General features: G+C 38.5%; 1 protein-coding gene across 6 annotated transcripts in view; it reads right to left on the reverse strand.

Annotated features, from left to right (window-relative positions):
- The window catches only part of bcas3 (BCAS3 microtubule associated cell migration factor), a 256157-nt gene that overhangs the window by 184139 nt on the left and 44111 nt on the right, over nucleotides 1-27907 (reverse strand). For all 6 annotated transcript variants that reach the window (XM_056271170.1, XM_056271173.1, XM_056271172.1 and 3 more), the window contains exons 14-15: nucleotides 14656-14789; nucleotides 9425-9689 (exon numbers count right to left, since the gene is read on the reverse strand). In XM_056271170.1, coding sequence (XP_056127145.1) covers nucleotides 9425-9689; nucleotides 14656-14789 — 399 coding nt within the window. The remainder of the gene's footprint in view (nucleotides 1-9424; nucleotides 9690-14655; nucleotides 14790-27907) is intronic.

Here is a 27907-nt window from a genome sequence, read left to right on the forward strand (position 1 = left end):
CAAGCGCGTGTTGTTGACGAAGACCAGAGCAACAGTTAGTGCAAGCCATTCATTCATAAAAACTTATTTGCAAAAATGTAAGTGTATTTGTGATTATTATGACGTCTGTTTTATGTGAAATTCAGTGTGTTCACGATTACTTTTCCTGTGTAGCCTAAGTTACATGCATCTTTCTCTACCATGAACGATAATGTTATTCCCCCGATGCGGATGTACAGATCCAGTGTTACATTTGACATATTTCTCTTGGTTGTTTAGTTGCCTTAACCTTATATTGCAGCGATGTGCTGCATGCAGTACTAGGGTTTGGTTTCCCTCAATATGTCAGGATTCCCCTGCTGGACATATAAAACGCTTAACGTAACTTAATGGACATAAAAGACCAAACTCGCAGGCTAGCAGATGGACTCAGAATATGAATTTAACGCGCAAAGTTTAATGCTGAGCGTTTCCCAGTGATATACTGGCATAAATTTGGTTTGACATTGGACATTCGCACATTTAGGGACCGTCTCTAAAGTTACATACGAAATTGGTATACACGTTTCTAACTTAAATACCATTTGAAAAGAACGACTTACAGTCATAAAGCCAACTGTAAAGTGTTCATGTAGGTGTCAGGCTCAGGCATAATGCGCAATTTATTCAAATAGATTGAAGTTTGCTATTGAAGTTAGAAACGTTTAGGCCTATAGGACTTGTTACTTTAGAGACGGTCCCTAAATGTGCGAATGTCAACCCAATTTTACATTTAGTCTTTTAGCTGGCACTTTTATCCAAAGCGACTAGTTAAACTAACAATATAGAACAACAATATGAAAGTGCTACTTCCCAGTTTAATCTAATGCAGTACATGTACAATACATACTTTCCAAATAAGGTGCGAGTTTGGTCTTTTATATCACTGTAGTCCATTAAGCTACGTTAAGCGCTTTGTCCTGACGGAATTCGGGGAATCTTTGAGTATGATGATGTATTGAGGGAAACAGATTATAATCCCATTCACTGTAGAAAAGTCTGATAACATAAGGCTACACAGGGAAAGTAACAATGAATGAAACATAAAAACAGCTTTTGTGCCTTTATCATCTTTTCCGCATATATACTGACCCAGATAATCGTCACAAAAAAACATAATGCATGCTGAGTTTTTATGAATGAATGGCTTGCGCTAACTGTTGCTCTGGTCTTCGTCAACAACACGCGCTTGCACCCCCTGCTGGTGAGGTCGACTAACAGCAGATGGAGATTATGCTCGGTAATCTACTGCTTTTCCTGCAGCTCCTGGATGTCAACGTTGAATTTACTGTCGAATTTGAACCACTGAATTTGTGGAAGCGAATTTGCAAAGCGAAATAAAATGGACCGAAAACCGCCTGTTGAATATTATAGGTTGTATTTTTAATCAGTTTGAATATTTGGGAAATGAAATATGAAAGGTGAATATGGATTATTGAAATTTTACTAATGAAAATGTGTTTGAAATGATTTGATTTGAAATATTCACAGCTTAAATATTCAACCATGCTAAATTTCAGCCTATAAAAATACAAGCCCTAAAAATACAATGCATTAAAATACAAGCAGGGTTAATGCAATGCATATTTTTTTCAAGTAGTACAATTCAACAGGCTTTTTGTTTCAAAAACATTTGGGATTATTTTACTTCCATAAGTTTGGTAAGACTTATTTAACGTTTTTAAAAGAAGACTCTTATGCTCACCAAGGCTGTATTTGTTTGATCAAAAATACACAAAAAAATAGTTTGATACACAATTTTAAATCACTGTTTTCCATTTTAATATATTACAATCTTTTATATATATTGCGTAATATTTTTGCAGAAACCGTGACACATTTTATCTGATTCTTTCTGAATAAAGTTCAAAAGAACAGCATTTATTTGAGATAGAATACTTTTGTAACAATATAAATTTCTTTACTGTCACTTTTGATCAATTTAAAAGCATCCTTGTTGAATAAAAGTATTCATTTCTTTAAAAAAAAAAAAACTTACTGTCCCCAAACTTTGGAGCAGAAGTGTATTTATAAAACACGAGAGGAGAGAATAATTAACATTAATTTCAAGAATTTCATAGAATTTCATAAATATTTGACCTGTCAACTTTACAACCAGTGTCGCTTTTTAAAACGTTTTGCTCCAAACAACACTGTCAACAGTTTTGCAAAAGCATCCATGTCTGCCTGTTTTCACTATAAGATGAGGAATGGTGTAAACAGGCGTAGTTACTGATAAAACAAGCCTGAAACCCAAACAAGCCGTATGCGGAGTTTAAATGGCTCAAAGGAAGTATCCCGTTATCCCTAACTTAATAACAGCGAATTAACAGCTTCCTGTTGCACCTTGTTTTTCCTTTCAAAATAGTCAATGAACATAGGTGAAGAAGCAGACCAACAAGCTTTGTAAAACTGACATGTAATTTCCAGTATGGCTACCAAAGCCACATGAGCCCTAAACACTCCAACAACAGTTATGCTTCAAAAAGCATTTTCTTTCACCATTTGTTCATTTATAGGTAGTTTATAGACATGAGGACAAAACAACTTAGCAGAAAACACCACCTAAACAAATGAATTAGCTCTCTGTTAGCACTGAACAAAGAAGGAGTTGTTGAATTATCTGACAATGCCATGAACCTAAGGCGAGGGGGATGTGCCTCCTAAAATAGACTGAAAAAACTCCACAATTAAACTGGAAGAGAAGAAAGCCCGATTGTGGTTTCTATTTTTACAGAGTGCCAGCTCTGAAGGATGTGTACTTCTCTAGTTCCTTCCCTAAATCAATGAGTTGTCACAGGAGACAATTGCAAGTCTACTGTTGTGGCTACCGTGTCTCAGCTTTTCTTATCAATCATTTATTTCTGCTGCCTCCGTTCACGCTCATGGACCCAAAAATGAACAAAACCGACGGAAAAGCTAACAGAAAGTGACGCTGATAGCCTTTTCTCCTTTTGTGTCTGATAACTAATCATAGCGGAAAAGGATTTAAAAGTGCTACAAACACAAAAACAATTTTTCGATGACGGAAAATGCAGTTTCCTAGAGAGGAAAAATACGTTTTTTTTTTTATTTGTAGAAATCCTGTTGTCGTTATACTGTTTAGCAAACAAACAATTGCACTACACTGTAAAAAAATAATCGTGTAAAAAACGGTAAACTACTGGCAGCTGTGGTTGCCAGCATCATACTAGAACTAAACGGTGTGTTACTGTTTTGGTGTTAGAGCATATAGCTGTTAAATTAAAGTTTTATACTGTAGCTGACAATACGGTATTTAGCTGCTAATTTCAAAAACAGTAACACCGTATTTTTACGGTATGATGCTGGCAACCACAGCTGCCAGTAGTTTACCGTTTTTTTTTACAGGATTCTTTTTTACAGTGTACCGTTCAAAAGCTTGGGGCCGGGAAAATCTTCTTTTTTTTTTAAATTACACTTTTATTCAGCAAAGACACATTCAATGGATCAAAAGTGACAGTAAAGACTTTCGCATTGTTTTACAAAAAAAAAATGTTTTTGAACTTTACATTCATCAAAGAAATCCTAAAATATTTGGATCACAGTTTCCACAATAATATTAAAAAACACAACTGTGTTCATGTGTCTTCCGTTTTCACTGAAGACTGGAATAATGGCTGCTGGAAATTCAGTTTTGCCATCACAAGATTTTTTTTTTTTACATTTTAAACTATCTATTAAATCTATTAAAATAGAAAAGTTATTTTAAATTGTAATAATATTTCACAGTATTACGGTTTTTACAGTATTTTTTAACAAATAAACAAACAAAGCCCCTGGTGAGCATAAGAGACATTAAAAAAAGCATTAAAACAAAAGTTTTATTTTTACAGGCTATGAAAATTCCTAGTTTAGCTTAAAGTCTGAATAAGTGAATGCTAAATGTGAAGGGTAATGTGTGATTTGTAATACACTGAAATGCCTAAAAAAAAGTAAAGAATGGGAAAAAGAAATATTGAATTACTGATTTGAAAATGAAGCAAACAATTCTGGCAGGATATGCGAGCTGCTCAAGCATTCCAGCTCCGAGCATGAGCCCATAGGAGAGGCCCTCAGGGACCACGGAAAAGTGCAAACCACTTTTGTCTCCCTCTCTCCCCCACACCGTTTCATCTTAATTCAAAAGCCACATCCTGCTATCCTCCCATCTTTTGGCTTAAGGAATTATGGAATGATCCTTGAGGTTATAAAATCCGGACAGTCCAAGGTTGCCTCTAAGGCATACGAACTGCCTCAGACGTCTGTTTCTTAGATTTCCCCATCCTGTTCCCAGTACAAAAAAATGTCACCTCAGAACCTTGTTGTCAAAGTGGCTCATCGGACTGAAGCTGATAGGACTAATTGTTGACAGGTGCTTCTAATGCCCGACTTTGAAAAGGGAGTCTGATTTATGACAGGGCTTCTATGGCCCACTTTCACGGCTGCTGGTAACATCCCTACACGAGACGCCAAGCATTCCGGCCCCGTGATGTCACAGCCTTCAAAGTGAAAACAGACTAAAAGTTATTGATATTTTCTTGGAGAAGGTCAAAAGAAAAGATGAGTCACTCAGATTAATTATATTGATTATTTAAAAAAATAAAAATATATACATTTTAAAGCTGCAGTCCGTAGATTTTTTGGGGTTAAAAATGATCCAAAATACATATTTGAGCAAATACATAACCAGCCAGTGTTCAAAACTATCTGCTTGCCTTAGCTCGATTCAAAACGGTAAGCTTGTAATAATGTTTTTAATTTTAGTGGTACTGGTGGATTTCCGCGGGAGATGCGAGCATGTCTTTGCGTCATTACGTCACATCTGTACACATAAAGAAGGAGTCTCGGCTAGTAGGCTATATTGCGAGTGAGGATGCTGGAGGTGGAGATTTATAGCCTTTTCTCACAGCACTTGATATAATTAAACTTATCAATTTGATGGCGGATCCAGAAAGGTTCAAACGACAATCACCAGTGACAACAGATTCACCCGCTGTAAAATGCAAAAGACTTCGTTCGGACTTCGGAGTGGCTACAGAAAAAGCAACCGGCCCATGCGAAAACAATGATAAATATCGGAAGGGCATTACATGTAGTCACGCAATGCTGACGTTGTTAACATTAACAATGTGAGAACAAAGTATAATTTGCATGGTTTTCCGTGATAAGCGATTTTTAGATTTAATCAGCACGATTTACTGCAATGTCAGAACCAGAACAAAGGTGGATGTTTCTTACTTGTTCAGACGACCTTTCCTGGTGAAAATTATTATGTTGGTCATACTTCCAAAAAGAATAATCTGTGATTCTGAATGCCAGTATCGACACCGGCGCGGCGACTGACAGCTGCACACTCTCCTCAAACACTGTGTTCATCCGTGCCGTGTCGAACTACAACTCAAGTTAAGTTGATAATTCCACGAATGACTGCAATTGCAGATTTCGAACAGAGATGGCGACAAAGAGGAAAAACTGCGGACTGCATGTTTAACTTTAAAATGTGGCGCTCATGATTTCATGGTGTATTTATTGACAACATGATTATTTAAAAAATAAGAATATTTATAAAAGATTACATTTTTATCTTTTATATTAGCTAAAAATCAGCAAGAAGCAATGCAGTGGCCAAAAAAGAATTTGAAGCTTATTAGATTTAAGTCTATTTTAGACACTTTAGATAAAAGTGTATTTTGCATTTTATATACAAATAATAAATAAAATAAATACAGACATACATTCATTTATTTGTTTTGCTTACATTTATTGATTCACTCTCATTTTTACCAAACTGACGAATTTGGTCACTGAATACCATCTTGGTGATTTTCAGGGCACTTTCCCACTTGGTTCGATTGCCTGTTCAGAGTTCGATTAATGCTCCCCCTCCCCCTGCCCCCGATGGACTGTGTTCACATTATATTCTCATTATATTCATTATTCTCATTATTCTCATTATATTCACATTATATTCGTCAAAATGGATAGAATTGCTCGCTTCACATTTGTTGTTCTTTTTTTTAACCTTTGGTTTTGTTTTCAAAGAAAAGATACAGAAACACACGTCTGTCTGCCGCAAAAGTACTAAAATTGTTCCAAAGACAGCGGGCTGTCCATCGAAGACAATTTTTGCGGAGCCAAGCAGAAATCATCTCTCTGCTTGCAGTGCGTCAATCCCGCTTTTCGTCAAGTGTGTACACACACACACACGCACGCACAAAAGAGCTAACCTTTATGAAAACGAATCAAATATTTTGTAAAGTTAAGTTTTAGGATAGGAACTTCATAAAAATGGTACGACTAATGTTTTGATGTTTACTTGTGTTTAGTTTTCACTTTGATAAAATGTAAAATAATATCTAGCCTACTGATAATACACAATAATACACATATTTAATAAATGAGCTTAAATATGATTACTACATTCTTGTTTATAGAATAGATCATGTAAAGCTTTATTTCTAATATTATTAGTCATCAATAGCGGTTCACTTCCGCGAGTTGGTACGATTGTATTCATTTCAGCAGCGAACCGTACTGGAGTTCACATGAATCACCCCAGACCACCCTTTAAGCGGACTCGAGTACGGTTCGCGGGTGCGCACCCGAGTTCGGAAGACAGCGTTCACATCATCCAAACGAACCGAACTCTGACGTCATTCAAAACCAAATGCGCTAGTGTGAAAGGGCCCTCAGTGTCTTGCACAATGAGCACCATATTTTAAAGTTACATTTTCGAACTACTTTTTGAGGTGAAGTGGTTCAGTATGATGTTATTTACTATATTACTTTGGGTGACAGAGGCCACATACACGGTTGTCAATTCACCTTGTAGTGCTTTATCCTGGTCTCTATTTTAACGTGCATCAGAGATGTTTCTCTCTTCTGTATGTGCGCGGTGCAAGAAAAATCACATGGGGAAGAGGTACGAGCCTTGACTCACTCGTGTTGCCAGATCTTGCTAGAAAAACAGTGAACAAGAACATCCTCACAATAAACCAAAATAAATCCAAATGCTTTATGCTGAAAATAAAACCAAAATATCACGACCCGCACCTGCTCACTTTAATAGCTTAAATATCAAGCCCAAAAACGCTTATAATAAGTGGACATGGAAACATTGCAAGAGCATGCTCTGTGAAGCAGCCTTATCAATCATAAGCAAAACACGACACTTCCGTCAACTGTGCTTTAGTTAAAATTGCTGAACTTAACTAGTCTTTTGTCGCTGTAATATTTCATTGGTGTTTCCTACACACACGGAATGATAATTTAGGAGACTCACTCCTGTATTTAAATAGTTTGTTACTACTGAAACTTTACAGTGCGTGTAAGCGGCCAGAGTAAGCAAAGCTCTCTTGAACCCTTTGGAAAGCTCTTCAAACACCCTGCAACTGACCAGTCTCCTGTGTCCGTATCAGCAGGGTGCCTTCGGCGAGTACAGGGGTATTGATTAATCAGACCTCTGCTTTGTGGAGTGCTGATGGGCAAACAACACTGACAGGCGTGCCAGCTCTTGTGGCAATCAGCACAGACATGAGAAGTGTGTGTCAGTGGGTGTGTATGTACGTAACAGTCAGATGTGGTCAGAGTGTGTGTGTTTGCAGCCAGGGACAGTGTTTGACAAACATCGCAGTGTTGTGAAAGAGGTCAACAGGCTCGATCATAGGGTCTGCTAGGGTGACTCGATTAACTCCTGAATGGCCAGGATACACTTACTCTGTTTCAAATTCTAGTGAGGTGCCAAAAAAAAATATCAGGGCTATTATCGTTAACTAAAACTATTTAAAAAAAGGTTGTTAATTAAAATATAGCTGAAATAAAATCAAATATAAACATTAGATGAAAAAATGAAACTTAGAAATGTTGATTGAGCCACTAAAATTACAAATTGAAAATAAATAACAACTAAAACAGAAATAAAAAATAAATGAAACCTAAATGGTATTATTTGCACACAAAAAAGAACACTAAAAAAAATGACAAACGCACATAACAAAATTACCAAAAATTTTTTTTTTGAAAATATAAAAATAAAGGCTAATTAAAAAATTCTAATAAAATTCAATAAATTATAACACTATTGAAAATAAATTCAAGATGCTGGATAAAACATGGGCCTTGTGTGGCCATGGGTCAGTTATGAATTAAAATTTGATTCAATGCTATACAAAAAAAAATGATAAATAGTTCAGAGTAATTAAAAATTTATTATTTTACCCAATATTAGTGTGTGCTATATATTTTTAAGCTTATTAGCTAATCATGCAGTTACCTTAGCAATCTGCTGACGTCAAACTCAACTAAAATCAATTTTGGGTAGAGTCTCCAATAAGGGTGCTCCGATTGATCAAGAGACGATCATTATCGGCCGATAATAGCTTTATATAGTTTGATCGGTGGTCTCTATGAAGGCAGATCAGAAGAGTTGATCAGATGACGCAAAACTCACAAGACAATTTTTTCTATGTGCAGCTAAAATCGGTTCACTACATTCACCGGTCTGGCAGTTCTACCAGATTTCTGGAAAGGAAAAGAAATTTGCAATGTCTTTATGGAGAGAAAAGACATAGCAACAACAGCAACCCTACAGCAATGACAGCAATAATCTAGGGCTGTGTGATTTTAGTGCATGTCTTTCCTTCACAGCGGTGTGCTTTCGTTCCTCCCTAAAAGCCCAAACTTACAAATGTCCAAATCAGCTAGATTAGTGATTGTCATAAAATACAGTCTACTGTTGCTAAACTGCAGAATGTGTTCGATAATAAAGAACGTTATAAAAACTGCATTAAGCCACAAAAGAGATACTTTTCTCCAGGTGTCTTTCTGTGTGAGACGGAGTGGAACAAGCAAAGTGAACTTTGAGCTTCGGGTTCGCGCCTAAATAATGGCCAAATACTCACAGAAATATGTCAAAATGCCCGGCTTGGTGAGTATTCACTTAAACACTGTCAGCTATGTCTTAAGTGAGCAATAACAGTTGGGAAATAAGACGCATATATGTCAGTATATTGGATCTGTGCAATAGGTCTTAAAGTGACAGCAGCCTAATATTCCAGCTGCTCTGTCTCATTCATGTTAAAAAAAAAAGAGTTGTTAAGATTAGTATTATTTATTTTATTGATTGGTATCAGTGATCGTATCGACCAATACTGCTTCCAGTGATCTGTAATCGGTGATCGGCCCCAAAAATCCTGTACAGAGCCCCCTCTAGTCTCTCAAGCAGAGCAATTTTTGTGCAGCATGCCATGTTGTTTCCCCATGTTGAACATTTAAAATCAGTCACTTAATAGTTTCCATGACAGTTAGAACAGAACGACCTAGTATAACTACTGTTACTAACTAATGAAGCACTGCAACTGTGCAGTCACAGAAAGGCCCGGCATAATCTTTGCTAGTGTTTACTAACCATGTAGTGGTGATCCGGATGGGCTACTGGAAAGGCCAGGAATGGGGCTACATCGGCCGCCCTGTTTGCTGCTCAGCTCTTGCTCGATTTCCTCCAGTCCGGCACTCTTCTGGAAGCGGCTCATGCGATTGACCACACGGGGAGACATATGCGTCCGTGCGCATGGCGCTCCACCATATGGGTTGATGGGAAAGACATGCGAGGTGCCACGAAGAGTACTGATGACCACCCAGCGGCAGTCATGGCTGAAGCAGATGTCCTGCACCTAAAGTGGTTAGAGAAGAGATACGAATGTAAGCTCAATATAATAAGCTCCTTTGGTTAAGAATCAAAAATATAAAATCATCATTAAAATCAATAATATTGTCATTGCAGAAAGTTGTTTGACTGTAGCATCTTGGGTGAACAGTCCGAACATTAAAGCAATGCCTTTCCTTCAAAATTTCAGAGATCTTTTCTTCTTTATTGGGACGTACATTCAAGTGAAAGACAACTGAATGTGAGCTTGCAGTCGACTGTAAGAAAGGGCCAATTAAAAATGACCAGCTCATAAATATGAATCATTCACAATAACATTAATAACATGCATTTTTAAAATGGATAGGATGAATCTTTATTTCATGCCAACTTTAAGGAACGCAACCTGAGTTCTGTAGGAATTTTCTCTGGTGTTGCAAGTCGTGACATTATGTTTTCATAAATAGCTTCTGGTAAAGACGAAAAGATATAATCTTTAAAAAAATGTGTTCTGGAATGGTTGAAAGGAATTAAAGTGAGGTGTTGGTAATCACAGCAAGGTGTTGGGGTGGAGAGGTTTCGGAACTGATCACCAGATATTGGTTACTGCCATGAAAAACCTGAATTTCTAACCTGGCTTTTGTATGTATTAAAATCTCACCCCCGACAAACCATCAAACTGCCAAAACAGTGCTTCCTGTGTGTTTTATAAACACAATAACACATCCTGTGTTACAACTCCTATGTTCAGTCTATGCTATTTTAAAAACTGTTGGTCTATGTATACATGTGCAAGATGGGCGTTTAGTCAAACCCTGTTTTTTCAGCATCTTGCGCCATGAGCATTGTTTTATAAGAGAGCATCTTGAAATCCTGTTCTATCTGTTTTGGAACACAAGAACTTGTCCTAAAGTAGCTCTATGAATTGATGGTGGGCTTTCCCCAAAACATGGTCCAGAAATCTTACACTTGACTTTACCAAACAGCACTCTGCTATCAGCAAGGTTCAGCTAATGGCTTTTTTATGGCACTTTTTATGGATAGCCATCAGCTACTGGAATGCAGCTGTCTGGAGATCTGTCTGATTCTAGGTCATTCTGCTCTATCTGTCTCAGATCCGTCTCAAGCTGAATACGCCAACCAGGAGATGAGCAAACGAGTCAAGATCTGTGACCACTTCCTGTTCAGGGACAACGCCAATCCGTTCATTTTCCCTAGAGGTGCAAAAATAAGATTTAGGCAACCAAAGACAAGGACTGGTATATTTCAATTGGTTAATCAGACACACATCAAATGAGGTGTTTGGCCAGTCATGTGCTACTCAGAACAGCTTAAATGGTGTATGGCTTCAGGCAACGCGGGCTGGTAGGTTATTTACCTTCAAGCACACTAAGGTCAGCTCGGAGCAGGTTGGGAGTCAGTAAAAGCACAGTCAGCCAGCCAGATAAGGCCAGGTGCCTGTGTCCGCCCACGAGGCATTATCACTCCTTTTATTTGTTCTGCTCAAGATAATGCGTCTTGGAGGGTGCTTGCTTTATGCAGTTTGCACTGTTTACAATGCCAGATCAAAGCCAACGCATGGCCAGGCAGCAAACCTGGCATGAGCCGGTGACAGATTAACCACCTTTCTCATCTCAGCAGAGCTGCGGGCCACCATGGCCCTGTGCTTACAAAGGAGGGAAAATGAGAATGTTTTACACACTCGGTTCCAGCTCTCTGCCATGCCTGGAGGTACCGGCTAAGGTAATCACACCTTCAATATAAGGAGCAGGTACGAGAGGAACATAAACTTCACCCACGGGCCAGTACCCAGCTTGCAATTCTGCATTTTTGACTCACTCAGAGTGCACTTGAAGGGTAAAGGGACAAAGCGATAAAAAAAAAGAAAATACTATAATGGACATAATATACAAAAAAATGGCATTAGTAGTTAAAACCAAGTCTTTTTATAGACATAACACTTGATTGTGCTGCAGTTATATGGTACTCATATGAGAATAACATACAGTGAAACAGTTTTTATTCCACTGCAGTGTTAATATTTGTCATGTAAAGAAGGATTTAAATTGGGGAAATATGTCTGGCATGCTTTTAGACATCGAACGTAAGAGTGAGAGTCTATGAACTAGAGCAGAGATCAGGTTTGTGTGCATATCCAAACATGACACTAGCTGAGTAAGTAAGGGTCTAGGCCCTTTCTGAATAAATATTAGTTCTACTTAAGCAAATAAAACCTTACAATTTGCCAACTGAAGGAGATATTGTGGTGGAACAGCTGCAAGGCTGAATGGATGAAACAGCATTTAGGAGAAAAGAAAACTAAATCACTGCAGTTATTTCCCAAACTGATTTGTGCAATAACCCAATAGATCACAAAAGTAAATTAAACTTTTAAGCACCCAGATAGATTACCACGGCTTGGCAGACGCTAATGATCAGATCATGTCCTTAGATGTCCGCTTAAACTATTCAACCTGAGTAGTGTTACATAAAATACAAAAAAAGGCATGTAGATTTGACCATCATCTATTGGTTTAAAATACTACTACCAGGATGATCAATATGTTAGATTGAGACCATTCATTGCCTTAATTTGACTAGTAAAAAGAAAAGAAAATAATTGAAAAGAAAATAACTATTAAAAAGTAGAAAAATATTTAAATGAAATAAATAAAAATAAAATAAATAAATAGAAATACATAAGAAAAGTCAAGTAAAGTCAAATAAAAAATGTGGGGCAATGTTTCAAATTGTACTACTTGAGGAGAGATGTGCTGTCAGTTCTCCAAACAATAAAAAAAATACAAAGGTTTCTGTTTCAAATAACACCATTAGTTGTTCTAGATTTGTCATTTATAAAGCTGGGCTAAAATGGGCAATATTCAGCGCTGCCCAAGGTCTACTGTATTTCCAGGGATTTAAGAAAGAGTTGTGTAAAGTCACAAGCGCAACCATGTTGTCCCAGTGGGAATGTCCTCTTGTCCATGACCTTATAGCCTAAGATATCATAGGTGTTACAAGTCCCAAGCTTGACCCCAAGGTGCAAGAGTAAAAGCTCGGTCAGGAGCACAATCTAAGCTCTCACCAGCCGTCTGAGGTATTTTTAGCAACTTTTCTCTTTTTTCAGCCATGGTGATTGAAAACACATTGGCAACACTAATAGTTTCAGGTCTTCAGATTCCAGAGTGTTGAAAACTGAACGTGGGAGCCACAGGGGAGGAAGTTTTAGAATAAGCAAAGACTAACCGCTGAGAGCCCAAATATTTCATGTGAATCCATGTAATTTTGCTTTGTACTGGGGGCAAATGTTCTCCAGGTACAAAAAAGAATCTTTTGTTGATGGACAGTTATAACCACAAAAAAAAAGAAAGAAAGTCAAGAACTGACTAAACTTAAAATATATATATTAATTTTGAACAGTAACACAATTTCAAGATACAGTGACGCTCACATTTTGCATCTATAACACAGTAGCGAGGGGTCATGTATCTCATAGTCAGGTTTAAGATCAAACAGATGGGTCATACTCACACTTTTTGTCGAACACACACTGCCTTACACACTACAAAAGAGCCAGAAACAGCAGTGCTGGAGCTCAGTGGTACCAAGCCTTATGTCTCCTGACAGTATTTAGATAATACGCAAGGATTCACCAACGATGAAAAGCATGTTCAAATTGCACATTTCCAGAGCCATACAAGCACAGGCAACCGTAAACAGTTGTGGGTGGCCCAAAAAGACTTTAAATGATTATGCTAATGATTAAAAGAGTCCGGAAAGGCAATATTTCATCTCAATAACTCCCCCGAAAATAGCGTGAGCGTACATAGGCATGTGTGTGAAAGCAAGGGATGGGACGGGAAGCTTTGAAGTTTGACTTAATATCCCACACTGTCCATGTATTACTTGAACGCAAGACAGCTTCTTTTTTTGATGTTGATATATATTCCATGTGGAATATGAGTTTATGAGTTTGGACCAGTGGCGTAGCCAGAATTTTATTTTTGAGGGGGCCACAATATTATATGTATATATATATATATATATATATATATATATTTATATTTATTTATTAGGGATGCTCCAATACCACTTTTTCCAGATCATGTCCGATACCGACACATTTATTTTTAGTATGATACCTGTATTTTCAGTGCATTTTTTATTTTATTTTAATCATTGGGCAGAGAAACCAAAATAATATGAATAAAATGCGTTGGCTTGGCAAATTTCCTGCCTGTTAAAATGTATTGTAGGAGCTACTGTTACTTTCATTGTTCATATTATTGCTCTGCCATATTTTATCTTTAATTTAATAGCACAATGAATATTTAGAGCTGCTCCTGCAGGGTTCAACCTTTGTTAACATTGAGGACAAAGACAGCATTAGGTATGTTAGGCTGCTGTCACTTTAAGAGCTACTCGTATCCAATATACTGTTACACACACGTTTTCTTTTCAACGGTTTAAGTTCACTTATGACATAACAGACCATGTTTCACAAGGATACATGCCTATATGGGCATTTTGACATAATTATGTCTGAATTTGTCTGTTCAAAGAAGACATGAAAGAGAACTCCATTCAATAGGTTTTTCACGCACTGTCCAAGAGGCAGCTTTTCTGGGCACGCACTTCGGATGTTTCAGATGTTTTCTCTCTCTCGCTTTACCGACAATTAACGTTTTTAAATATATACCTTGTTTTACTTTTTTTTGCTATTACCATACCCGACCGAACTGCAAACATTCCAGCGATGTCTATGAGAAAGGGATGTGCGCTCGACGAGCTTATGCGCGTCTGTGCCGCTGCGCACTCAATCCATTTTTGTTTTATTTTAGCAATCAGAAATCTGACATGTAAATGATTGGGCCTAGGCACACCCAGGCACCCTCCTGTCAACGCTATTGGTTTGTACCATATGGATGTACTAAAGGACAGTGCATTTACATAAAAGCTTTTATGTAAATGGGGACATACACATGTATTCTTACCTTAGCCTCAGTCTCTCCTCTGTGAAGAGTGTATAGATGATGAACTGCACTCTGGGAAGACGCCCATGGGTGAGTCAAGATTTGGAAAACATGGAAGTCATGACCAAGGGTGTCTGTGGTCACCAATAACATACCTGTAGATCAGAGAAGAGCCATTTATTGTACCATATTGGACCTTCTAAGCAATCAAACACTACTTCTCACAGTTTTGGTGACACAGGAAGTATTGAATTGAGGGCTGTCAATCAATTTTAAAAAAGCTATGCAAATAATTAATCACACTGTGATAACAATTTGCAGCAGCACGATGAAGGGCACATAATTGGCATAAATATATAACGCTAGTAGCCACAGGAAGTGGGGATTTTGCATTACGTTAATTTGAATTTTTATTAATTTATTTGATTGTTTATTGCATTAATTTCTGCAGTTAATATGGACCGCTTAATGCAAGTAACAGCATTTTTTTCCACTCCCTGATGCTACACAATGTTTTTCCCCACTTCCTATAGCTTGTGTTATATGTTCATGCTAATTATGCACCCTTCGTTATATTGCTTTCTTCAGCCCCATGATTTTTTTTAGAACTAGTTATCTATTAAATCTTATTTGGGTATACCATTTTCATTTGGTGATCGCCAATGTGACCAAAATCAACTGTGGTCTATCGATTAGTCTGTGTGCTCCAAAAAACTATCAATTGAAAGTGCTAGGAAGGGCCATACATGTTGTGGTCCACTCTAAATATATATACATAATCATGTCAACATTTTACTTGCTACAATGCAAAAGTACTGGGCTTAAACTGAGAAGAACAAAATGCAAAACAATGGCACCCAGATTGCCTATAAGTATTGAACATTTCATGAGACACGTTTACATGGTTGTAAAGGGCAGTCGAGTTCCACTGCAACTTGTGTTCTAGAATTAACTGCATGCCAAGATCTTCCCTCAGCTGTCAGGGCCAGAGTATGTGGATCTGTTTTAAACACAACCGCAGGAGAACCCAAGTGGAACCTCTGATGACAGGGCCTCTCATTTTCCCACTTTTATTTGAAGTAAGTGAAACTACAGAAATTATAAGCTCTTACTGTAAACAACACACTTACTAAACCACAGCACAAGAAAAAACCCGAAGCGAACCTTCATGGCAACGCAACCCCACATACAACTTATTCCTAAAAACAGTGTGACAGCTCTACAGGCTATTTTCCACACACATGAAAGTCTGGTCACTACCGCTTTGGAAAGTTTCTCCAACACTACGATTAAGATGGATTTAGCCACTGGCTCTCGATCTCACTGCTGTAATTTAAGATGACAATAATTAGTGATCTTCCAATCCTGAATCTCTAATGCAGAGTTCACAGAGGGGTTTAATTTGTGGCGAGCATTAATTTTGTGGTCTGACAAATCTAAAAAGGAGGATATTGTTGGTAGATCAGACAAACTCTTACACACACACGACAATGGAACAGCGGCAGTCCTAAATGAGCTCATCCGCCCTATTTCTGCCTATGTTATTTTCATTTTCACACTTCGGAGTAGCATCTGCTTTAGGTGTGGCTTTGCCATCTCATTGAGCAGTAAGACAGGAAGCAAGGGGAATGGGCCGTGGCAGCGATGGAAAGGGCCACGCTGAGATTGCGCCTACGAAAAAGAAAAACAGAGTCGGCCAGTGAATAAGACAGCGGTTAGCTATTTATGCTGTATCAGAAGACTAAACCAAGTTATGGCCCGGCCATAAACTAACCCACGCCCCAAATGAGGTGCCAAGCCACAAGAAGCATTTGCGTCAACTGGGAATACATGGAAAAGAGTGCCTTCTAATTATAGAGGCTACAAACGGAAGCGCAGAGTGATTAGGAGTTTAGGCGCTGCGGTATGTTTATCTGGGAGCTTCCTCTCCCTCACCCCGCCGCCCTGCCGCTCTCGCGCTCACCCTGGCTTTGACAGATGAGGCTTGGCCAGCTTGTTGGGACACAAGTTTGCTGATGGTACACTCTGCTCTCCAAAAGCCAGTGGAGAATGGAAACCAAGCGCTGGGGCTTTTGTGGCCTTGTCGAAATACAGGGCCTCGCAAAGAGGCGTCAGTTGGTTAGCCTGTGGGAAGCTAAATTAAAAAGAGAGCTTCTCTGTGCTGGTAAGCTTCCATAAAATTTCAGGAACCTAAGATGTTAAAGCAATTTTTGACACATACTATTTATAACACCTCGTACTCTAGGCAAAAAATATATATATATTTATGACTTTTAACTAGACACCGTGTGGGCAAACGTATTTATATTTCAAATATTTGAAGAACTAATGGGATAGTTCACCCAAAACTTAAAACTCTGTCATCATTTACTCACCCTCATGGCATTCCAAATTTGCATGACCTTCTTTCTTTTGTGGAACACAAAAGAAGATATTTTGAAGAACATTGGGGTTCAAACAACATCGGACACTATTGACTTTCAATGTATAAACAAAAAATAAATACAATTGATGTTTTCAAATGTTCCACAAAAGAAAGTAATTTAGTTTAGGAATGACATGAGGGCAATTAAATGAAGATTTTTTGTTGAATTATCCCTTTAAAAACCCGTTGCACCCAGTAAATGTACACATACTGGATTCAGCTAGACTAAAAAATTAACGTGACATTTTAAAAAGAAAAATTCTTGCTTCAGGCATTTTCACACCTGGCTCATTAAAACATCACTGCTTTCTGGAACATAAACAGGTGCACTCTGACCAATGAGAGGACCAATGAGAGGACACTCTGACATGTTGCCCAGTGAAAGTGAACCAAACCATAGAGGAAATGCAGCACTGTAATAATTTAAGTTCCTGTTTAAGTAACACCCTAAAATTTAACTTTTAAAATGCATGTAAATGTATGAAGTTTTACTGAAAGTTTTGTTCTGAAATCATACATCAAAAGCAGTTCACTTCCACAAGTTAGGACGGATTGCATTCATATTAACTGCAAAACACACCGCAGTTCATATGAAACGTACCCCAGAACACCCTTATCAAACAGGTTTGGCTGTTTCACAAACACACAACTCGACAAATCGAAATTTGACACCAAAAGACCTTGAGTCTGCACCAAAAGCTGTAGTGAGTGACCATGGCTTCCTTTTTCATAGTTTTGTTGTACCTCCCTTAACAAGTCTTTAAACAAAACATCTGCTGAACTTCCACACAGCGATGTTTTATTTCAAAAGTGTCTGAGCCATTCTCCCCGACTGACTCCGATGATCTCAGCTGCCTGACAAGCAGAGGCCTCCAACTTGGCAAAGTCTGAGAACTGAAACAAAAGTATCCCTTTCAAATTAACAGCACTCGCCTAAGACCTTTGAAAAAGAGGAAATCTCAAATTATAAACATGTGGATAAACCTTTAAAGGGCGGACGCTGGGAATCGTTGTGCTCTAATACCGCAGACACGAACTTTACGCAAGAAAAAAAAAGAACAAATAAACACATCAATCACTGTGTTTTGTCCTTGTGGCTGCCCGCATTAGTTGTAAAAGCACAACCGTGCGTGCATGTGTTTGTGGTCCTTTGTGAGTCCATTGGACGGCTTCCTCTTCTGTCATGCTGCACTTGTGGAGGTGTTTATGAAAGCTGTGGAACACACACACACACACAGGGTTGCACATCTCACATCAAAGCCACCCACTCAAGCCTGGAGCGAGCAACACTCACTTAGTCCAGAGGCCACCCTTACTCCAACCATCAGATAACAGTACGAAGAAGAGGAGGAGACCGGCATGGGTCAACATGCAGTCAATAACTTGTTAATCTTTTACAGACTAAGTGAGAACTTCTAAAAGCTGGGCTGTTTGATCCCAACCTGGAGGCGGCTTGTGTTTGTGTGTGTGTGTGGAGTCGAGGACGGGGTGGCAGATTGGGGCCTGGCGCGGTGACTGTGCAGTGTTTTGCGGTGAGCCGGGCAGATGTAATGCCGTCTCCAGTTTCCATTCCTCTGGGCAGCAGGGATGACTGCTGCGGATTCCAGAGGGGGCTTGTGAGCACGTCTCACAGGCTCGTGTGGCCAGGGATACTGTTTATCTAGGCACGTTGGTACCAAGGATATGCTTTTTAAACATGGTACACTGCTCCTGTGGGCATGCTGGCTGGAGAGGCACTCAACGCTCTTAGCTACGAAACCACATCCACAATTCAATTGAGGGCTTTGAGGAAGAAAAGGGGAAAAACTTGGTGGGAGGAGGAAAAAGGTGCCCACGGTTCATTTGATGCACATTCGAGTGTAACGAAGGAGAATGTTTATGTATTTGCTTTACAGCCATACCACCTGTAAGCGCTTGAATATTAATAGATCATAAAGGCCTTTCTCGGCAGGAGGCAATCATTACTTAAATACAACACTTCAACGAAATTCTCCTTCTAGAGAATCAGTGTAACCAAGGTGACCACGAGGTCACATCCATTAAGGAAGGATGGAAGTGTAGGTTATCACTAGGCCCACACAGAATCTGCACACTTTTTACTCACATTTCCTGAGCTGATTGTGGGAGGAAATCTGTTTCATATTATGGGCATAAGACTTTTCTGGAATGAATGAGATGTTATTTATTGCGATCAATTAATGTGATTTTTTTTTTTTAATAACATTAGAAAATAATTAAATATTTAAAAACAGATGTGTACTGTCAAGCATCAACATTTTTACAAGACTTCTAAGAGTAACATGAAGATGATTTCCCTATGTGTTGCCACTGTGGTCTGGAGAAAAAACAAAAATGTGTTACAACTGTGGTAGAATTTTCTGATATTAGAAGATTAGAAGTTAAACCAGTCAGTTTAGCATTTTTACAATTTGCTGCAGGCCAAATTACAATTTTATGTACCACAAAAAAAAACTGTTGTGGGAGGCATTTGGCAAGTGCTAATTGTGAACTTTTATATATTTTAGTCTTTAGGTAACAATTCACTCTTTTAGGTTCTTCTTATGGATCTGTCTACGGCCACAAAATGCAGCTGATGCTTGACAGCAGTACAAATCTATTTTACGCTCAGTGGTAGAAAAGCACAGTCTCCTTGAAAAGCTTAGTCAGCCTAAAACAGGCCTTTTTGTGATTTTTAAAAGCCCCATATAAATGAGCTAAACCACAATCTCTAGATAAGAGTCTGACTGCAGAAAGGAGGAGTAGAGAGTAATCCTTTCTCAGGAAACAGACAGTCGCTATAATCTCTTTCCATTTCAGTGCTCTCTTTTATTTTAAAGGGTTCTGTTAGCTAATTAATCCTCCGAAACATTTACCACAGCAAATACGATTCCACAATTCTTTATGCTGCACTTCGATGTTAATGCCCTTAATTTGAGGGACGACCTTAAGATTTTCTTAGGACAATGGATCATTCATTGCAGGCTGAGGTGTTTGGAAAACTAACGTCGGATGTTCCTTGGGAATCTGGTGGAACTTTTGGAGACTAAAGCCAACCGGCCAAACTAACTAATACAACTGCTAAAAAGCCTCTGAGCATAAAAGCATAAAGCTGTCAGCAAAAATGTGGTCCACACAGGCAATCATTCCTACAAAAACAAACTAGTAACTAGAGGTGAAGAAGAGAAGTAACTCTCCTCAGGTCAAGAGGAATGAAAGGGGGGAGATCAGGGAGGGTGTTTCCATTGAAGCCTTGAAACCAAAGTGCCTGACCAAGGGTTTACAACTACAAACTGAGGTACAGACATCCCAAGACACCACTTTTACCACCTTTTGGAAACAGCATTAAATACAGCCAAGAGACTGTTTTGACAAACTGAGACAAACTTTTAGCTTTTTTGTTTGACAGTTAATATACACTCACCGGCCACTTTATTAGGTACCCCATGCTAGTAACGGGTTGGACCCCCTTTTGCCTTCAGAACTGCCTCAATTCTTTGTGGCATAGATTCAACAAGGTGCTGGAAGCATTCCTCAGGGAGTTTGGTCCATATTGACATGATGGCATCACACAGTTGCCGCAGATTTGTCGGCTGCACATCCATGATGCGAATCTCCCGTTCCACCACATCCCAAAGATGCTCTTTTGGGTTGAGATCTGGTGACTGTGGAGGCCATTTTAGTACAGTGAACTCATTGTCATGTTCAAGAAACCAATTTGAAATGATTAGAGCTTTGTGACATGGTGGAAGTAGCCATCAGAGGATGGGTACATGGTGGCCATAAAGGGATGGACATGGTCAGAAACAATGCTCAGGTAGGCCGTGGCATTTAAACGATGCCCAATTGGCACTAAGGGGCCTAAAGTGTGCCAGGAAAACATCCCCCACACCATTACACCACCACCAGCAGCCTGCACAGTGGTAACACGGCATGATGGTTCCATGTTCTCATTCTGTTTACGCCAAATTCTGACTCTAACATCTGAATGTCTCAACAGAAATCGAGACTCATCAGACCAGGCAACATTTTTCCAGTCTTCAACTGTTCAATTTTGGTGAGCTCTTGCAAATTGTAGCCTCTTTTTCCTATTTGTAGTGGAGATGAGTAGTACCCGGTGGAGTCTTCTGCTGTTGTAGCCCATCCGCCTCAAGGTTGTGCGTGTTGTGGCTTCACAAATGCTTTGCTGCATACCTCGGTTGTAACTAGTGGTTATTTCAGTCACTGTTGCCCTTCTATCAGCTCGAACCAGTCTGGCCATTCTCCTCTGACCTCTGGCATCAACAAGGCATTTCCGCCCACAGAACTGCCGCTCACTGGATGTTTTTTCTTTTTCGGACCATTCTCTGTAAACCCTAGAGATGGTTGTGCGTGAAAATCCCAGTAGATTAGCAGTTTCTGAAATACTCAGACCAGCCCTTCTGGCACTAACAATCATGCCACGTTCAAAGTCACTCAAATCAACTTTCTTCCCCATACTGATGCTCGGTTTGAACTGCAGGAGATTGTCTTGACCATGTCTACATGCCTAAATGCACTGAGTTGCCGCCATGTGATTGGCTGCTTAGAAATTAAGTGTTAACGAGCAGTTGGACAGGTGTACCTAATAAAGTGGCCGGTGAGTGTAGTTGGATATGTTTGTTTGTTGCATATATTTGTTTGTTTTGTTTACAGAAAATCATACACTTTTTATTTATGCAAGTATAAATCTTTTGGTTAACATGCTGGTTCTACAGGTCATCTTTAGCTAAAATGTCAGCTCTCCATTTTAGTTCAGGAAATCTTTTTTAAAGGGGTTATTATGGCCTTTTACGAAGTCTTGATTTTGTTATTGGGGTGTACTAAAATATGTTTTCATGCTTGATTGTTAAAAAAACCCAACGCATTATTTTGCACATATTTTACATTATTACAGCTCCTCTCTATCTCCAGTCTGGTTAAACGCGGCGCTTTCGATGAAGCCCCTTCCTTACCGAAATACGAAATGTGTTGTGATTGGTTAGCTGGCCAGTGTGTTGGGATTGGCAACGCTTAGCGCCTGTTTGGGAAATGTCACGCCCCTTCATAACCGCAAGTTCTACTCGTATGTAAATATTAACAGTGGCGTCAATTTCAAACCATTTCGAGCCCGATTCAGACCCTGACAATGTTGAACGAATTTCAAGCACAGACTTTGCAAGCACGGATTTTGATAGGACGTGTCAGCGGTATGTTTTTTTATTAATACGATGTTAATTCATTAACATTTAATTCATATTTGTTGGAAAACTATGGTAATACAAACAGTAATCAATCACAAAATCATTGATAATTTTCCTAAGGAGCGGTGAACAGTCAAAAGCAAGAGCTTACAAAAGCTAAAGTAAACACTAAATCAATACTGTAATGTTAGTTAGCAGGCTAGCGTTTACCTCATAGCTATCATTATAATTGAAACTGTTAATAGAAAACACAACTACAAATAATAAAACATACTTACAAGTTGTGATCCATAAACAACAGATTGTCCCGACAAAATGGGAATGGCTACGTCTTTCAGGAGAAGCTTTTGTGTGTATAAAAATAAATTAACCTCTCCAAATTCGTCAGCCTTAGGACAAACTTTGTAACCTTGCAGATCTTTTTTATGCTCAAACAGCAACATTACACAATAACTAAAGTTGAAAAAGTGAAAAAGCATAATAGCACCTCTTTAAATAAAATAATCTTCTTAATTCTTCTGAAAGTATTAGAACACAGAGGAGCGGCCAGGGATTTTAACAGCTATTGTGCAGAATTCCTATCTATTGGGGGAGGGGGGGTTGATGTATTTCAAAGATTAACAAAAAAAAGAACATTGAAAAAAAAATCTATATGCACATCATCAGATTTCATAATGCCATTATAAAATAGAGCTCATGCTCCAGGCAAATTCCACTAATGTCCTGCTCTTCGTTTGCAATGTGCATTAAAGGCGACGTCTCAGCCTGGGCCCTTAATCCCTGCTGACTGTCCCACTGTGCTCAGGCACGGCGCAAAATGGAAGGTGATACACGGTCACAGCCCCATTAAATAAAACACGCACACACAGAGATTCATGTGTGAATTTACCAAATGATAGTTTCTAAATCCAACAAACAAGCTTTTTTCAATGAAGCAGAGGAGTTCAGATCCATCCTTAATTGCTACCTCTGTGTGAAGATATGGCTTATTACAAACTGAAGGAAAAACCATAGAACTCCTTTGGATGGCACTGCCTTTGTCAAATGAAGAGTATTGCAAAGTTCCCCAAGCCACCCAAGCATGTTTTACCTGAAAGGTACAGCGGGGACCAAAAATCTGAAAAAAAAAGTATGTTCCCTCTCTAAAAATGTTTGTTGTTCATTAAAATTATATTATAAGCATAACAATTCGACTTTGGCATAAATGACAGCAGCAATAAAGCTGACACAAGAAAAATCTTCAAAATAATCTGATAATGTTCCAAAGAGAAACAAGAACATATTTTACATCTTATACATGTTCAGTGTCACCAATTTCCTCATTTGATGTAATAGTGCAGGATCCAATTTTTTAAAAAGTAGAACTTTGGTTATTTATCAAACTAGGCTTTTCTTTACATTTTCTCCTCAAAACAACAGGAACTCCAGCTGGGTGTTTGTGAGTGACTCATGGGATTGGGTGCTAGAAAGGCCACATCCGCAACAGACAAACAGACTCTTCAGATCACCCTTTCCCTTTAAGAGCCCGCAAGCAAACAGTTGTTAGAATGAACTGGGCTAAACTAAGCTGCCTCGCAAGAGCAGATTCCTTGATGCATATCTGTTCTGTGATTGAGTGGAATTACAGTGAGTCTCATGAGCCGTGAGACCTGTCCACCCTCGCACTGCACGCGACCGTGCCCTTACACCAATCGCTTACTCTGTTAATCGATCAAGACCAGTTTAGCGTCATTTAAACTGTAGAAATATCCTTAAAGAGGAGAGGAGGGACCAGGAGAGGACAAGGAGTGAAAAACAGATACTCTGGCTAAAGTGAGTCCTGTGCGCCGCTGTTCGGAGCAGCATCCTTTAATTATGCGCCTATGAATAGAAGCTCCAACACCACAGAACAAGCGCCAGCTACCCAACTGGCCACCATTTTCTACCCTCGCCCTTTTGTTTTTCGTCCAACACACACTGTTGAGTTGGATTTCTTACATAAGTTCTTTTGACTTTTTTTTTTTGGAGGGGGGAGATTTGCACGTTCCAGTCAATGTCAAGAAACCACATTGTTTCTTTTCAAGTCGGCCTTTTCCTTCTCTGAAATAAAAACCGTCCGGATGGAGCTGCGGTCAGCCCTGAGGCCAGAATGACACTCTCCAGTGGCTTTAACACAGATAATTTTGGACAAGTCAGGCTAAGCGGACAAGGCTAAATTTCTCACTTTAAAATCAATTTGCCGTTCACGTTCCTTCCACAGTGCTGAGAGGGGATTTCTTGCAAATCTCAAAGAGCTGTTTTTGATCATATGTTAATGATGTCAGGAAGGTAAATTACAGCGTGGATATGAACACCGGTCTCGGGGAATGCTCAGCCTGACCTTATTAGTCAGCATATCTGGAGACTCTTTTCTGTATCAAGGACGACAGGGATTTCTTCCAGCCTTCCTGGTGCCAAACAATTTCATAACTCAAAACAATTATTATAGCCCCTTCGATTTATGCCCGAGCAAATGAGGTGATAACAGACACATCCCATTATTTCTGAATAAAGCTGACAGGTGAAGGTTTAACTGTTTGAAGTTTACAGCGCCCCGCTGTTATCTAAAACAAGTCGCCCCAGAGCACTCTCCACATGAGGGCAGAGGACGCCTGACAAAGGGCCGCGCTGGGGGCTCAGCACTCGAGGGACCGGGGCTGGGGCCTCCCTGGGCAGGAACAATCTTCAGAGAAAGAGTAAGTTAAAACATTACACCAACCATTCACATAAGATAGAGCGAACTAAAACTCATGAAAAGTGATTCTCAAAGAAAGGTCAGGACTCATGTATAAGTATTTTTCAGTTAGGCTGGTTAGATTTGTACTTGCCTCTTCAATAATTTCACTGACCCAATTAAATCTATACAACCGTTCAAAAGATTGGGGTCTGTAAGATTTTATTTTGAAAGATATTAATACTTTTAATCAGCAATGATGCATTAAATTGACATTTATAATGTTATCAGTTACAAAAAGATTAAATTTGAAATAAATGTTGTTCTTTTTTAACTTTCTATTCATTAGAGAAACCTGGAGGAAAACCATGGTTTCCTCAAAAATATTAAGCAGCACAACTGTTTTTAACATTGTTAATAGTAAGAAATGTTTCTTGAACAGAAAATCGGCATATTAGAATATCATGCGACAGTGAAGACTGGAGTAATGATGCTGAAAATTCCGCCATCACAGGAATAAATTACAATCTAAAATTTTGGCATTGGTGATCATGACACTTTTTTCAAAAAACATTTTATATAATCATAACATTTTTGTTTTTTGTCAGAAAGAAATATATTTTCTTTAGAAAAATATATAATAATTAAATACAATGTAACTTTCTGAAAGCTATAAATTCACAAACACACTTTTGCTGGAAAATTTAACTCATATAATATGTCTCTCACACTTGCTTTCACACCGTCCTTATTAAGCACATAATTCACATAATTCTCTACTGACCCTCTGAAGCATTTCAGATCAATATGACTGTTATGTGGTCAAATTTGTTTTTACAGAGACCTTCAATTCTTTGATGATCTAAGAAAAACACACATTTGCACTAATATTTGTAGAAGTAATGTCCCTGAGCGGGCCTTGATTGTTGACTGTATGTTTGCTTTGCTCTGCGATCTTTAGCACTTTTCTCTAACTGACTCACAAAGATAAAAGGACTTCTGGGCTGAGAGTCCCAGTGCCGTTGTGGTGGTGGGACACTGACTTCACCTACACCTTCTGCTCAACACATACTGATGGGGAAAAGGTGGCTCACTACTCTGAGGTCTAAAGGTTAACCAATAGCGCCACCTAGAGACCATCATGTTATGTCCAAAGCCAGGTTAGTACAATCTAATTAGAACGGTTTAATTCAATGCATTTTCTTCCCTCATCTTAAATTAGAAAAAAAAAGAAAAATGCAGAATGCAACAGTTCTATAAATGCTGAAAAAACAAGAACATTGGGTTTCCAAACCGAGAATAAAGAATTTAGATATATGATACATTAACGCAAAAAACTACAATTACTAAAAGCAAACAAAACCCTTTGTTTTACACAAAGAAAAAAAATATTGGTCAGAACTTACTCTTTAAAAGATAACTTTTTCTCACTTACATTTCATGCAAGTACACTCCTGAGAAAAAAAAAGAAAAAAAAATTGGGCCAGGCAAAAAATGTCAAAATATTTAGTGGTCTAAAATCACAAATCACTGGTCAGGAAATTAGTAAGAATTGCACAAATAATGTAGATTAAATAACTGCGCTGAATAGACTTCCCCTTTGCATTGATGGCTTCAAACAGTTCATGAGTAGTTGAAAATTGTCTCCCAGTTAGTTTGAGTTTAATGTGATTAAACATTAAGTAAATATTCACTATAGGGCTCAAATCTGGACTCTGACCAGGCCAAAACATGAGCCTAATGGACTTGTTCTCAAGCCACTTCTTGGTTCTCTTTGCAATTTGGGCAGGAGCATTGTCTTGTTGAAAAATAACTTCTGATCATTCCTCTTTAGATAACTTTTCAATTGTGAGAAACAAGCCATATTCTCCTGTACTCCAAAGCATTAAATGACTTTTCTTGGTGAAGTAGCTCACCAATACCAGCAGCTGAAAAGGCTCCCCACACAGTGACAGCTCTTCCTCCATGCTTGTGGTACGGTGGTAAAGATGCATTTATTATTATATTTCTCAGCAGATTTCCGAAGACACCACTCTGGAGCATCATCATGCAACTCGTGTTTCATTGTGGTTCATCACTCCACACACAACATCCCATATTCTGCCAAAAACTTAATTCTGTCTCTGATGTTTTTATTAGACAACAATGGCTTTTTAAGTAATGCATTTGCATACATTTAGCTAATTTCCTGACCAATAACTTGTGGTTAATACAAATAAAAGCTTAGTTTTTAGCCATTTTGGGCTTGGCCCAATTATTATTATTTTTTTTTTCAAGTGTGTACTGAATGAAAAAAAAAATGTTTCCCCTAAATTAAAAATAAAAATGATTTGAAACAAAAGAGACAGTGCCAATAACAGTACGGCGTTATAATTATAATAATACATATATAAAATAACAATAAATTGTAATTAAAATGTAGAACAAAGTGAATGTCAACACTGTTTCATCATTTATTTTCTAAAAATTAAATCAAAAATTAGTTAAGTTATATTTATTTGCTCTAAACTACTCTTTGCATGAATCCTCTTTATAATATCACAGCTCCCAAACTCAATCATGGCTCACATGCCCGAGTTTTGTGGCATGGTTTGGCATCAGTTCAATATTGTGCGGTTGAGGCAGAACATCCATCAGGAATGTTTTGATCTACTAAGATATGCAACATTTCCTTATAATCTTTCAGTAATACGATGCACAAAACATCTTAACCCCGAAGGTGTACACTTATGTACACAATGACTCATCCACAATGGAGTCTCCCTGTGTTCATTAGTAAGAACAGATATGTGAAGGATTTCACTAAGGGCAATGGTTATCAGCAGCTTTCAGCACCTTCTTATAAGAAGGGCCCTCAATCTGCAACACACAACTCACAATGAGCCATTGTGACTGGACTGGATATCCGGAGAAACAAACATGACTATATGTAAAATTAAAAAGTGATCAGATAACTGC

This window comes from Rhinichthys klamathensis, unplaced genomic scaffold (genome assembly GCF_029890125.1).
Source record: "Rhinichthys klamathensis goyatoka isolate OS25496 unplaced genomic scaffold, OSU_Roscu_1.1 h1tg000311l_1, whole genome shotgun sequence".
In the NCBI taxonomy this organism is placed as follows: Eukaryota; Metazoa; Chordata; class Actinopteri; order Cypriniformes; family Leuciscidae; genus Rhinichthys; species Rhinichthys klamathensis.